Genomic DNA, 15,435 nt, shown 5'->3' on the forward strand with positions numbered 1-15,435 from the left:
TTAAATAACAGGTCCTTATATATTCACTGAGGTGTTCTCAGCACAATCAAATTAGGTCTTTATTTAAAATGTTCTTACTCCATTCCTAACAGAATTTCCTCTATAATTATCTAGTAATTTTCATCTGAACTTGAGACTATTACAATTCTTAAATTTCACTTACCTCTTAGTTCTGGCATCATGAGTTTCTAAGAAATGTCGTTGTGCTTCATGTTTAGCATGATGATCAGCAGCTAATGCAATATCAACAGTAATAAGTCCTAAATTGACTGACCCAGCTTCAAGCCAATAGGCCCTCCGTAGTACTGCAGGCTGAAGTCCCACTCTGGAATTATTCAATTGTTCAATGTACTGTCTCACTTGAAAATCCTGAATTGCAGCACTAATTCCTTCCCCAACCGACTGATTGTGGAGATTACAGTTTGCAACCCGAATCGCACCCATCTAAAGTTGAGTGAAAAAAATGAAACAAAACTGTAGTTTCTTTATTTTTAAGCAACTTAGAATAAACTTAAGAATAGGTAATTATTTCAAATTGCATAAAAATATAGAAGAAAGGAAAAGGAAAAAAGAGGAAAGGGAAATAGAAAACATAAAAGCAACAGAACAAAAATAGACATTGAACACCACCAACAAAAAGAGGATAACAGGAGGGGCCGGCCTGGTGGCGTAGTGGTTAAGTTTGTGTGCTCCACTTTGGAGGCCCAGGGTTCGTCGGTTCGGATCCAGCACGGACCTACACAATGCTCATCAAGCCATGCTGTGGTGGCATCTCATATACAAAGTGGAGGAAGACTGGCACAGATGTTAGCTCAGGGACCATCTTCCTCAAGCAAAAAAGAGGAAGATGGGCAACAGATGTTAGCTCAGGGTCAATGTTCCTCATCAAAAAACAAAAAAAAAAAGAAGATAAAAGGAAAAGAACATAAGTCCAAAGGAAAATAAGAGAAGGAAGAAAGAAAAGTTGGAAGGGTAGTAAGTAACGAAATCACAGAATCCTAACAAGGCTGATTTTAAACAGTAACCCACAAAGCAGAGGTGGCAAACTAACGTTTTCAAGACCCAGGCAGGAAATGTAAATATAAAGCCTAAAGGCATTCAAAATCAAATCTTTCAAAAACATGACCAATTTACATCCTGGCCATAAAAGCAACCTACTAGTTTATGTCCTCTCCATATAGCAATGTTACAGTAATTCAGTTAGAGTAAAAAAGTAGGGAAAGTACGCTTTAAAAAAATAATACTGGACGAGAACATGGAGGAGTAAAAAACAAACAAAAAAAGCTATTTCCTAGAATTTTGTAGTATTCTGTGAGATGACAAATTATAAACGTATGTCGTATTTCAAGAAATGGAGGCTAGGTTTGGTAAAAAGGAAAAAGAACTACATTGGCCAGGAAACAAATAAACGTGTACCTTTATATTTGTAGCACAGCCATGCTCCACAATATAAACATCAGCTCCATCAACTGCTAAACGAGTCATAGTATATTTCAAATCATCTGAAGTTGGACAAGGCCCAGGAATACAACTTAACTAAAATGAAAAAGGATTGAACATGCAATTCTTCACCATCAATTCATTATTTTGATACTTAAGTGTCCCTATTTAAATAAACAAACAAAATTCTGGTTACACGTGTATTTTAAAAAATCAGTCAGTTAAATTTCAATTTTTTATAATGATAAATGAAAACATCAGCAATTAAAGTCTTACCAATTAGAAAGCTAATCATAAGTAAACATGAACCATTTTCATCCAAAAGGGGCAAGTAGCAAGTCTAACTTGACAGAATACACATATAACTTGTTATTAAAACTCAGAAAGAATAGTCAGAGTAAGCTGATAAGTAAACAATGTCACAGGTTTATAAGAACTGTATAGGAGTTTTAAGCTGTAAGATTTCCTTATAAGTACTCCGAAAGTACACACACACACACGTATTTGTTTTTACACACACTCACAAATACATCAACTGTAAATTTTATGACGACATCTAGGACAACCTGCACAAATTTAATTTTGTTTTACTCCTAAAACATAGATTTGGTCATGTTTAGGTTGGAAAAAAACATACATAACACCTACTTCAATGAACTTCTTGGGGAAATGAGAGCCCTGAGTAAATTACTGGCCCAGTAGCATGTAACTGCTCAGGAGTGGCAGAGCCAGGACTAAAATGCAGATGTCTTGCATTACAGTCAGTGCTCTATACTAATATATTTCCTCCATACAAAATCGACCTAAAAAAATCCTAATCTAAAATGACAGAAAGCATATCAGTGGTTGCATGGAATAGTGGCTGACTGCAAAGGGACACAAGGGAATTTTCTAAGGTGACAGAAATGTTCTAGACCTTCACTGGTGGTAATGGTTACACCAGTTTCTATAACATTTGTCAAAACAACTTTAAAAGGGTGAATTTATTGTCTGTAAATTATGCCTCAATAAAGTTGATTTTAAAAAATTTTAATGCAATATAAAAGCTTTGAGTCTAAAAAAAAACAGAAGGGAGGAGAAGCCTACAAGCATGTGTTAATTATCTATAAGAAACTAACTGGTTGACAACCACTAAGGAACTAATTCCCTGGAGCCTGGCAATGTGTTTACAACAAGAAAAAATAATTTTATCATCAATTATACTGTTTCCTTTATTGTTGGTAAATAAGCATGGGTTACAGAAGTTTTTGGACATAAAATTAAAACCAGGATGAATTACTTTCAATTTACAGTAATATAATAGCAAACAAATATAGTTTGTATAGCAAAAGAAAAGAAAAAGACACGTACACGAAAGAAACTAGAAAGAAAAACTAAACTGTTAACAACGGTTATCTCTGTGTTGTAGAATTAGGGTAAGTTATTTTTCTTTTTTGAAACTACCATGTTTTCCAGGTTTTCTGAAATGAGCATACTACCCCCCCCCCAAAAACGCTCCCATCCTCAAATTCATAAGAAACAATATTTACTGCAAAATAAAACGCTGCATTTCATTGCCACTGCACAAGATTTTAGGGATTACCATCTACTTTTTACAACCCTTTTTACTTTTTAAGGGTACTGTAAATGACCCTTAGTGTAGGTAGTGCAATGTTGTGGAAAGTGCATAAAATTGGGAGTCAGGAAACTTGGCCAATGTCCAACATTGCTAATCACATTATAGGAGAACAGGTATGTTCCAGAGGGGTCTGCAAACAATGTCATGTAAGGGATTTAATCTTCCTCCTGCTTCAGTTTCTAAATCTTCCACATAAATATACAACCATATCCCAAAGAGTTAGTTAATAATGCAATAAGATATGTGTTAACAGTAATAATGTAAGAGATGATATAACTTTTATAGTATCTCCATTTATTTGTGAATGCATGTTTTAGTAATTACCTCATACTTTAGATACTTACAACTAAATAACAACTGGCTACGAATTTGCAAAATAATTTTATTAATTTAAGAAACTGAACTAGAGTGTTTTAAATTACTATAGTGATTTAAAGCTGATATCTCAACCTTTCATTTTAAAAAATCCATAAATGCCCATAATACTGCTAACATATTTGTTAACATACCTTGGATTCACAGAACCGACGATCAATTCCATGCTGACATATCATTACTGATTTTGGTCTTTCCAGTTCATACTCCCGACATACTACATGAAAAACAAATGTCTGTCCCCACTCCAAGAGACAAGCCAGCTACAAATAAGCAGTGACCGAGTGACAGCACCATTAGCATTGTCAACAAGTGTTCAGAGTTCAAAAGCTTATCAAGAATACTAACACAGCTTGAAAGAACCCAAATGCTGTCTTATACCTGCTGCTACATGATCTACTTTTTAGCCCAAATCGTGATTTTTCTACCTTGACATCATTTATAAGCTTATATTACTTTTCAATTCTGAATGACAAAATGTATTGCCAAAAGGAAAATTCATTTCAACTGAAAAATTCAATTTCAGCAACTTCTAAAGCAAGTACTTTTCTTTAAGGTTATATCTTTCTCCTTATATGACTAACTGGAATTCTCTGCATAGAAAAGCACCTAAAATTCTCTACCTAATAAGAAACCTAAATAAAGCTTTGATGTGAAATTTGTGAATATCTAATTATCATATTGAGCTATAATTTTGGAAAATCAGTTATTTTGAAAATTAAAGCACTTTTGTTATGTAAATAGAATAAGTAAACATATATCACTAAGTAAATATATATCAATTCTTCATTAAGTCTCGAGTTTAAAAAACCTTAATTTTATAATTGATCAGAGTTGTTAACAATAAACACACTGAGACATGGATATACATGATATTATCCCCTCAAAAAAGTATATAATTTAAACTCTTGGAAAACATGAATTTCACTTTAAAAACATACAAAGAATGTAATAAACATTAAAAGCACCTATGGATTCATGAATCTCACAGGAAACAGTGATGCCAAGATTCTAGTGAAGAAAGAGAAATGTTTCATCTTCTAATAAGTGCAACTTATAAACACAGGAGATTCTAGCAATCCTTAAAGGAACTGTCCAGTCTTGTAGCGTCAGCATGGCTTTATTCCTTGCTTGTTGGGGAACAAGCTGTTTTGTTATACGCTTCAGTTTTTAGTTGTATATTTAGAGACAGGAAATGGCAGATAATAAGGACAGGATAGTTATGAGGCCAGTGAGCACTGAATATTTCCTTTCATTTATTTTTTTACATTCCATTATATATTCCTTTTCATCCATTTTTATATAAAATATCCCTTTTCAATTCTATTCATTTTCCTATTTCTAGAATCTTAATTTTTGCTGCCTTAAAACAATTTCTTTCAGATATACAAGGTACCTAGATTCTTTATTCACTTTCTTGTTGCTAGTACCTACCTCTAAATTATGTTTCATATCCATTCTGTAGCTTTTTATCGAAATTGAGTATTTACATTTCTACCACATTCCAGTCTTTTGAAATGCCAAAATAAGCATGCATATTATCACAAATACGTGGCTCAACAGGTGAAATGTTACAGTAATATGGCTATTCAACTAAATTGCAATGGTTCATTTCTAGAACTAAATAATCCTTAAGGCCTCTGAGTCTTCTAAAGACTAAGTAGGATGGTGAAGGGAAGGGGGAATTTATCCAAAAGGATCACAACCAGCACTCTAGACTAGGTTTATTTACCGGTAAATTTGTTTTTATTTTTTTAAAACCAGTATCTACATCACTAACAACAGGTACAATGATGTTATCTTGCTTTGGGACATGACAAGTGAGGAACCATGCTACCCAATCCATAACATCATAAATGTTATTTTCAAATCCTACTTTAAAAATATACAAGAAAGCAAAGTTCTTAGAAAATTATTCTATATACTGGGAAAAGAACATTGTTCCAACAGTGGAGAGTCAACTTTTATAATTTTAATAATACATAACTTGATTTCTAGAAGAGTTCTCATCCTAAGGTTTTCCCAAAGAATACTTGAAAGTATTATGTAGAACTATAAAACAATACACCCATCAATTTTACGTGGCTCAGAAAAGTGCAACTAGTCTCTCTAACTCATCTATTGCTAAGAAAATTCTGAATGGCAAGAATGACTTCCATCCAAAAAGTAAAGGGTACTCTGGCCATCAGAATGCCATTAGTGGAAACACAATGAACATTCAAATGGGCATACAACTTCCTCTTGGGGAGGTAGGTGAGTAGAGAAAAAAGAAAGTAAGTCAGGAGATAGTACTCTGAGAATCATACCTGGGGTGCTGTGACCTTAGCTGTAAGGCTTCCAGCCTGCACATCAATCAGCCATGCGTATTCTAAGGAATCACTTCCTAAAGGAAGACCTTCTGCTGAGAACATAGCATGTGCTCTCAGCTGGAGACCTGACAAATTGATGTGACCTTCCCTGAGTACTTCATCCACTGGGGGTCGCTGCTGAAAACAGTAACAATAAGACTGTTAAGAAGCACAAGCAAATTGTATTATAATTTCCGGTTGCTTTTTTCCCCAGAGACAAACAGTAAAAACATGTTATCGGGAAAATAAGACTGCAGGATTCACAAGCTCCTAACACAACCTTGTACCGATAAAAGTAGTCTGAGTTAAGCTTCTGTAGTGACAATATCCACAAGAGCCCAACTGCAAAGCAAGAGAGCAAGGTCATGAAAAGAATGCAGATCTTGGGGCCAGCCCAGTGGCATAGTGGTTAAGCTCCCCCACTCCGCTTCAGCGGCCCAGGATTCAGAGGCGCAGATCCTGGGCGCACACTACACATCACTTTATCAAAGCCATGCTGTGGCGGCATCCCACGTACAAAATGAAGGAGGATGGGCATGGATGTTAGCTCAAGGCCAATCTTCCTCAGCAAAAAGAGGAAGATGGCAACAGATGTTAGCTCATGGCCAATCTTCCTCACACACACACACAAACCAATGCAGATCTCTGATTGTAACTGCCGTGATGAATAAAAAGAAACTAGTACTCTGACCGACAGGGAATGTAACAGGCCAATCTTTTGTGAGAAGACATGAATCATAAGATTAAAATATTAAAAAGAAGAAAATAAGAGAAGAACAAAGACCAAGACCATAAAATGAAGAACTAGGGAAAAAAGCCATCTTCCATATAGATTTTGAGAACTATGTAAACATAAAAAGGATAGATTTATCTTACAGAGAATAATTACATACTCACTAACAAAAAGCAGCAAATATTTCAACAAGAAAATTTCTAAGACTTAGTCAAAAAGCTAAAGGATATGTCCTAAAATAGGGTATCTCATGGAACCCTAGTTCCACAGAATAAAGAAAAGTTTGGCAATGCCCTACCAATCAATCACCAATTTCTGTAGAATCTACCCCGCAATCTCTCACAAATGCATTGATCTTCTTCTATCTTCACTGCCAGCGTCCTGATCCAAATATACGGCTTCTTGCCAGGACCTCTGCAAAGCCTCCCAGCACTCACTTTTGCATCTCCTGCTCCACACTCTACAAAACGACCACAGAGATCTTTCTAAAAGGCAAACTTGACCATGTTCTTGTCTCAAGACCATTGCATGCTACCAAAGCCCCTCACACCTCTTCTTGAACACTTTTTACACTTGAAATTATTTATCTCAATTTTAATTCCCTCAATATTAATCTTCTCCACCAAGTTTATTTCTGTCTTGTTCACTATGTATCCCACTGCACCCAAGAGAGTGATCGCAAATGTAGATACTGCTGATTAAGTAACTATACAGATTTCTTCACAGCAAGTCTTCTCAAAGACTTCAATATACTAATCTACACTGAGACAGTTCACAGATATCTCCCAAGCTAATTTTACCAAAATGGTCTTTTTCGTGTGTGTTTGTGCAGGCCATCTTATAGGGTTAGTGTTCCTTGTTTTAAAACATTTGGGAAATGCATTCTTAAAAGAAATTTTTTTTAAGGATAAGAGCTAAATCTAAGTCATAAGGAATTCTTAAAAGGAAATTTCAAGTTGTGACATAATAATAGTTCTAGAAGCTCTTCTGCTACATTTTTTATTTTATTTTCATCTAAGCTGTGACAGTATATAAAATCACCTAACTTCTCCAGACATCAGTTCTCTTATATTTTATCTAAGGGGGTTGGGGAGGATGGTCAATAAAGATCTCTTCTGGCACTGAGATTCCATAATTCTTGGTACAAAATTTTTGATAGCTTTTTTTGAGCTCAAAAATACATGTGGATCTTGGCTTGTCCTACAAGTATAGCCTACCTAGTACACCAATAAAGATTATATTCTAAATTTTATTATGGCTAGCATTATGTTGTGGTTGAATTGTATCCCCTAAAAAGATATGTTCAAGTCCTAAGCCCGAATACCTGTTACTGTCACCTTATTTGGAATAGGCTCTTGGCAGATGCAATCAAGTTAAAATGAGGTTACAATGGATTAGGGCGGGCCCTAATCCAATGACTGGTGTCCTTGTAAGAGGAAAATCGGAACACACAGACACATGAAGAGAACAGCATGTGAAGACAGAAGCGGAGATTTGCATGATGTGTCTACAAGACAAAGAATTCCAAGGACTCTTAGCAACCACAAAAGCTAGGAAGAGGCAAAGAAAGGTCCTCTCCTACAGCCTTCAGAGAGAGCATGGCCCTGCTAACACCCTGATTTCAGACTTCTGGGCTCCAGAACTGAGAGAATAAATTTCTATTGTTTTAAGCCACTCAGCGTGGGGTACTTTGCTACAGCAGCCCTAGGAAACTAATAACACATCATAAGATGATCATAAAGTAAAATGTATGGTTTCATAAGTTAGACACAATAATCTACCCATCACCTTAGTTCCTTAACCTTGAAGCCCTGTGTTAAGACTAATGCTACCAAGAATAAGCAGCTACAGGTAAGTGACCCAGGACTAACCTTGAGGGCTAGTCACAGTGTGAAGCCTCCCACCATGAAAGAATATTAAATAGTATAGAGACAAAGGAAGAAAAGATTTCTTAGGAATAGTCATACCAGCACTACAAACTGTAAGAAAGTTACGTAGGTATGGGAATTCCAACAGCTCTGTATATAGAGCATCCTTGTCTTTGGGGTGAATTATGAAGTGGTAACCATCTAGGAAACAAAATATCACCAGTACTTCTAACTATCACCTTGCTATCTTCACCCCATGAACTCCTTTTCTAATCACCAAATAAATCATACTTCATACTTCAATCTCTGTACAACTTTGTCGATAACTATACAATTTGGGATAATGTGAACTGTCATATTGAGCTCAGCAACATGTTTTTTATATCTGGTAAAGTCTTTTGAGAATGCAGTTATTAAAATAAATTTAAAGTGCAACCAGGTACTCATAAGAAACCAGAGATACTCATCCAAGACTCTCAGAACTCAGCCATAAGAAGACATTTCCCTTTTACCTTTATTAATTTCCTCAATAGACTGAAAAAAGGAGACGGGCTTCCTTTCCTCACCCTTGCCTCCCAGGATAAAAAACAACCAATTCTAATGGCCTACTAATTAGAGCGAGGAGGACATGAGTTATTTTTAAGGTTTCTATGGCAAGTTAAAATAAAAGCGTTATGCAAGTGAGATTTCTGTAATGATAGAACAGTCCTGTTTCTTGATTTCAGTGGCAGTTACATGAATCTACATATGTGACACAGAATTATGGCACACATACTGTACCAATGTCAATTTCCTGGTTTTGATACTGCACTATAATTATGTAAAAGATTGACATGTGGAAAACTGGGTGAAGTGTACACAGGACCTCTCTGTACTATCTTTGCAACTGCCATTAATCTATAATTATTTCAAAATAAAAGTTTAAAAAAGGAAACACATTCTGCTGCAAAAACAAGCACATATTAAGTGTTTCAGCTACTATGATCTCAGCTACATCAAATATATATACAGTCAAGTGTCACTTAACGACAGGGCTACTTTCTGAGAAACGCATTGTTAGGTGATTTCATCATTGTGCAAACATCATAGAGTGTACTTACACAAACCTAAATAGTATACCCTACTACACACCTATGCTATACGGTACTAATCTTACAGGCATATCGTCACATAGGTAGTCCATCCTTGACTGAAACATCATTATGGTACATGACTGTATATCAAAAAATAAATCTATGCAGAAAAATATAGTCAGTTAAGGCAAAAGAATGAAAAGGGGGTAGGTTATTTTAAATAAGATGATCAGTTACTACACAGAACCCATATTATGTTTTTGGGGTATCAGATTCATCCTCCTGTTTATAATTTTACTTTTCCTTGTATTAAAACCCATTTATCTTTCTAAAGTACCCAACTTGACTAAAAGTAGGGAAAGAGTCCTAAAGTAGTGGTAGATGCCAAGAGAAGACACTTGGCATTAAAAAACAAAAGTGATATCTATCCAGGAATGTAAATTATTCCCATTTGATGAATATCATTGGTTCTCTTCCAAAACAGAGTCAGGGATAATTCTTGAAGGCATTAACAAAGTACCTTGTAAGTATGTTAGATGAAAAGAAGAAATCATTGACCATGGAGCTGTGTATGTTTTGAAGATTACAGTACTGGTTAATATTAATACTTAGGTTGTGATTTTCAAAACAATCCACTAACATTTTATACATCTTTCCCTTCCATAAATATATGAGAAAGTTATAAAGTATTTCTTCCCATTTCTAAAAATAGATATAAAATATAATTGAGATTACATAAATAGGGAACAGAAGAAAGAAAAAAGATTCTTGAAAAACTCAAATATATACACATATACAAAACTTCTTAATGTAGTTAAAAGTCTCTAATTTAAAGAGCTATATATTCCATGCACAGAAGCTAACATTGTTAAGAATAATAAATCTTAAGATTTAAGGAATAATAATAAAGAATAATAATAAACTCCCATAAAGAATAATAATAAATCTTTAAGTCTCTACCACAACTCACTTTCACATTACCTGATAGTTATCACTGACAAACACATTCAGCGGCGAGAGGACAAGTTGCAGCATGGTCTCCCTAAATCCTTTTTTCATTTCAAAACATAGTCTTTCCAAGAAAGCTGTAGGGCACTCAGGACCATCAGTAGTTCCGTGCTAAAGTCAAACAAAATACCATAATCAAGATATAGAAAAAATGAAGACCAAGGAAGTATGGGAAAATAAAAGTTACATTTACATAATTAAGAGATTTTGATTTTTAAAAAGGAGAAACAGTGCTTACTGACAAAAATTACTATTCTGGACCTTAGTGAAGACATTAGGTTCACTAAGCACCAAAAGTGACTTCTCTGCTGTGCAACCATAGGCTCGTGACATGGAGCCAGTATGCAGCACAATGCTCTAGGGCCACCCCCTCGCTGCCTGACCTGGCTCCAATGGCCCTGGGTTCTATGGGCAATATAATCTCATTCCAAGTCAGCTTCAACAGGCCCAAGGGTCATCCTCAGAGTGAACAAGGATTCTGTGCTGGATCCAAATCGCTGACACAAGTCAACCCCCAAGGTCAAGCCTGAATGTTGATTTTGTAATGGCTCCACCATCAGGCCCCAAACTGGTCTGGAGTTTTGAGATAAAGGCTAAGAAAATGTAAAGTCCTAGAATATCCATCAGGCTAACTAGAGACAAAGCAACTCAATGCCATGATAAAATGTTCTAAAGTTACAAAGACCAGCAAAAGAGGAGCTAAAGTAAAAGAAAAACAGAAGGCAAAATTATCAGTGATCAAGTAAGCACACTATGAAGAAAATAATAAACTAGCTTATAAAGATAAAAGGATAAATTTAGAAGTTTTCAAATCTGAAATTTTTGTAAGAGTGTGTGTGTGTGCAGACACACACACAGTTTCCTACGCTGGGTGAATTTCATAATATACTTCAGACTATTTTGATATGTAAACACTTACAACAGGAAGACGCCCATGAACTTTGTACAAATTAACAAGTACAGTAATATCCCAAGGACGCAAGGTAAGTGGATGAATTGACTTGGCTGAACTTTCATTTTCCTTTTTGTCATTTTCCATTCCAACAGCAGTCCACCCAGAGCTGGAAGATGTTGACAGTGACAGAACAGGACTTGAAATAACCTCTTCAAAATCCATATACATGTCATCTTCCCCAAAGTAGTTTTCCTATGAATATTAAGAAAAAATTGCTATCAAAAGAGATATGTAACAATAACTTCTCACCTTAGAGCCCAAAATTTGTAAACTAAGCATCTCTCTAACCTTTTTAATTAAAAGCATCAGGTCTATTTCCTTAAAATGAAAAAAAGATATACATATTAAAGACATACACTTAACTTGGCTGCTTAGCAAATAAATAGCAAAAAAAAAAAAAAAAAACCCACAAAAAGTTAACAGTAGTTTATAGTAAAGCTTCATGATAATACCACCTCTAATTACAGCAAAAACTTCAATTTCAATCCTAGAAGAAACCTTTGAAGATTTGTAAGGTTCAACGGTTTTCAATCTGTGCTTCTCAGAGTTCTCAGGCACTACTACCCAGAGACATCCTTTGGGAGAAGCAGATCAATTCACTGAAAATCAATCTGGCTAAATCCAAATAGCTAAATATTACAATTCATATATTCCGGTTGGGATATTTATCAGGAATATTTTAAAAGCTTTAATAAGAATGTCCAATTGGGGTTATGAATGACAAAAAAGTGTTATAAACAGTTACCAAAACTTCCTTTCACATAGTCCATTCTGCTCTTATGCATCAGAATTTCAGAAGTATTTCAACTATTAATATTCTGAGGTTTTTTGCATCAGAATTTAAATTTATTTTTAATTAAAATTCTTTTTTCTTCCCATTAATTCTGAATTTAAACTTTGCCTATTTGATCCGTCAGTAGTAATCAAAAGTTGTTAAAATATTCCAGTCAACACTGTTAATTTTATTTGTTCAATATTAGAACCAAGTTAGTATTTTGGTAAATTCTGCACTTTGGTTATTGACACATTTATTTTCTGGCTAAGGTCAATGAATATCTTTTCATAGGAAAGGATGTTGAAGGGCTTAAGGTCATTCAGTTAATTAGTGGCAGGACTAATATTAAAATCTCAAATCTGCTCACAGAACTGGTTCTTTTTCTTTATTCTCTACTGTTATGTGCCTCTAAATAATACAGGTCCTACTTAGAACCTGCTTGATATCTTGATAATTGTGAATATATAACTCTGAGGCATGGATAAATTAAGCACAAAAATAAAGGTTAATAAACATTAGTTTTTATCCTAAATTCCAACATTAAATTTTTAAAACCAAAAATAAATGTCTAATTAATTTCAATCAACATTAAAAACCTAGAGGTATTCAGAGCAGTTCTCCCTTAGATCATTTGAGAAGTCTTTTCAAAATATACATGCCACCCAGTCCTGGAAATGGGTTCAGTAGGTTTGCAGTGAATATGGTGTCCAGAGACAGGTAGAAAGTGAAAAAGTTCCCTTGGTGATTTTATCGGCAAATGGCCTCCAGACTCAGTCATCTCTGCCCAACCCTCCCTCCACACAACTGATTTAAGGAGTCAGTGTACACTGTTCATGTTTATTAGCTTTCAACATACTAAGAGTTATCAAAAAATCATCAGAAATAAGTTATACTTATTTTAGCTACTTTTTAATAATCCTAGCCTATAAATTTCTTATTTTTTAAATACTACCCGGGCTGGCCCGGTGGCATAGTGGTTAAGTTCGCATGCTCTGCTTCGGTGGCCTGGGGTTCATGGGTTCAGATCCCAGGCGCAGACCTACACACTGCTCATCAAGCCATGCTGTGGTGGTGTCCCATATACAAAATAGAAGAAGACTGGCACAGATGTTAGCTCAGGGCCAATCCTCCTCGCCAAAAAAAAAGAAAATTCCCTTGTAGTCTCTTACAGTCTTTAACAATTTTTAATCTTAACAAAAAAAAAAAAAAAGAGAGATTCCTGAAGATTACTACAATTAAAAGAAAAAGATTCTCTTGGGCCTAATATTCAATTTGCTTTTAAATCAATCTCCACTTAATTATCCGAAAAAGAAATAACTCATACCAAATTCTTTAAGGAACACTGAATCTCCAACATAGAACATTTGCTAATTTTTATTAAATGTGTCAATGGCTGTTTTTTTAAAGAGTTATACAATGCTAGGAGTCTTTTATGACTTAACACATTTGCACCTCTTGAATATTATGAACAAAACGTACTTTTAAAATTATAACTCCTTTAAAAAGCTAGTCTAATGTTAAATGTTTAATGTTGGATGTCTGATTTAAGTTTTGTGGGGTTTTTTAATATGTGAATTCCATCTGTAAGGGTTAATTTCTTTAGGATTCACTTAAAAATTACCAAACGGCTGACTGAAATATAAGGCAAGTAGTAATATATTATGGCTTTTATGATATTTTAACATTAGTAAATGTACACAAATATTTACAAATACAAATTAAAATTTCATTTCCATTTTAAACAACCCTAGGAAAAAAAATTGGCTTACAGAACTGGAAAAAGGTGTTCTTTTGTCAAATTTGTAGCATGCATGACTTTAAAATGCTAAAATAAGTTACGTTTTCAATTTACTTAAGAGTTCTCTGTAATTTTATTTTCCTAGAGATATTTTAGTAACAAGTGTCAAGTAACCTATTTCAAGTAACAGAAGACAGCCATTTTTTTCCCAGCTAAAAATTCAGACTTATCCAATGATACTCATTTCTCAAAAGAGAAAAAATAATCATCAACAATAGTTAAAAGAAGGCTAATAAAACTGGAGATGCAGGAAAAAAAACCTACAAGTACTCTGTTTCCAACATCAAATTTTTTTAATGGAAACTTGATAGCCAGGCTTCCATTCAAGACACTAAAACTATTTTTGTAATAACATATATGCCATATATACCCTTAATCCACAGTTAACTATTTGCCATCACTGACATGCTATCACTATTTAGATTCAGACTTCCCTTCTTCCATTAAGAAAAAATGTAATAAGACTAAGAGAAGTCAGTTCAGAAAAGTAATCTAAGTGGTATTGTTATCCAACTTTGTATCCACAACATAAGAAATGGCATGAAGTTTTAATATCTGAAATGACTTTGCACTGACACTTAGAGTTGCTATGTTGTCTACATCTTCAGAAGACCTCCCATTTCCATAAAATGTCCTCATAAATTTTAATGCATCTTTAGTATATACTCTTCCTAGAATTCTTTATAATGATAATGCCAGGCCTAGTTTCTTTTGTGGATTTTGGAAATCAATTTTACAGTCAAACAAACATAGAGTGATTCTTTTTGTTTCCTAGTGTATCCTTTATAATTTCTTGATGTTTAATTTTGATAATTGAAAAAATTACAACCTCAGTTACATGAGTTTTCATATTCTCTTTGTTTTCTTTCACATATACATACATACATACATTATATATATCTCATACCTAACTTCCAAAAAGTTTTTAAGCTCTAACACTGATACTGAGTAGAACATAAATTATACATTAAAACAAATGGAAAAAAAAAAGTGATGGAAAGACAGAGATATTTAAGATAAGATAACATCTCCATGTCAGCATGACACTAAGCTTTCTGAGTAGGGGGAAAAAAAAAAGAAAGAAACTTAAAGAGTTACAATATATACCTAATAAAAGGAAGCATAGAGCTCACTGGGCTAGAAAAATTTTTTGCCTGTCACGTTTTGGATATATATTTTATAAAATATCTCAAAACTTAAAATTTTCAAATTTGTTTTTGAAGACACTTCATACAAGTTCTGAATTAATTTGATGAATGTAAATACTAATACAATCTTTAGTGTAACAAACTTTTGACATACTAAAAAGTTGTTACAAAAGTCTTTAAGCTCATAAAAGTCTTCATCAAAACATAATAAACTACCAACAGACGTTACATCTCTGAATTTATAATGAAGTCTAAAATAAAGGCATATACTTCTTTCTCTGTATTCTTCTTTGTTA

General features: G+C 34.2%; 1 protein-coding gene across 10 annotated transcripts in view; it reads right to left on the bottom strand.

Moving 5' to 3' along the window:
* The window catches only part of BLTP1 (bridge-like lipid transfer protein family member 1), a 195,274-nt gene that overhangs the window by 116,632 nt on the left and 63,207 nt on the right, over positions 1-15,435 (bottom strand). For 9 of the 10 annotated variants that reach the window (XM_014784542.2, XM_087437665.1, XM_004426525.3 and 6 more), the window contains 6 exons: positions 11,383-11,610; positions 10,437-10,574; positions 5,740-5,919; positions 3,568-3,696; positions 1,417-1,536; positions 164-444 (listed from right to left, as the gene is read on the bottom strand). In XM_014784542.2, coding sequence (XP_014640028.2) covers positions 164-444; positions 1,417-1,536; positions 3,568-3,696; positions 5,740-5,919; positions 10,437-10,574; positions 11,383-11,610 — 1,076 coding nt within the window. The remainder of the gene's footprint in view (positions 1-163; positions 445-1,416; positions 1,537-3,567; positions 3,697-5,739; positions 5,920-10,436; positions 10,575-11,382; positions 11,611-15,435) is intronic. The other variant, XM_087437664.1, reaches the window with a different exon arrangement.

The sequence above is a fragment of the Ceratotherium simum genome, chromosome 12, assembly GCF_057802395.1.
Source record: "Ceratotherium simum simum isolate JZ-2026a chromosome 12, ASM5780239v1, whole genome shotgun sequence".
Classification (NCBI taxonomy): Eukaryota; Metazoa; Chordata; class Mammalia; order Perissodactyla; family Rhinocerotidae; genus Ceratotherium; species Ceratotherium simum.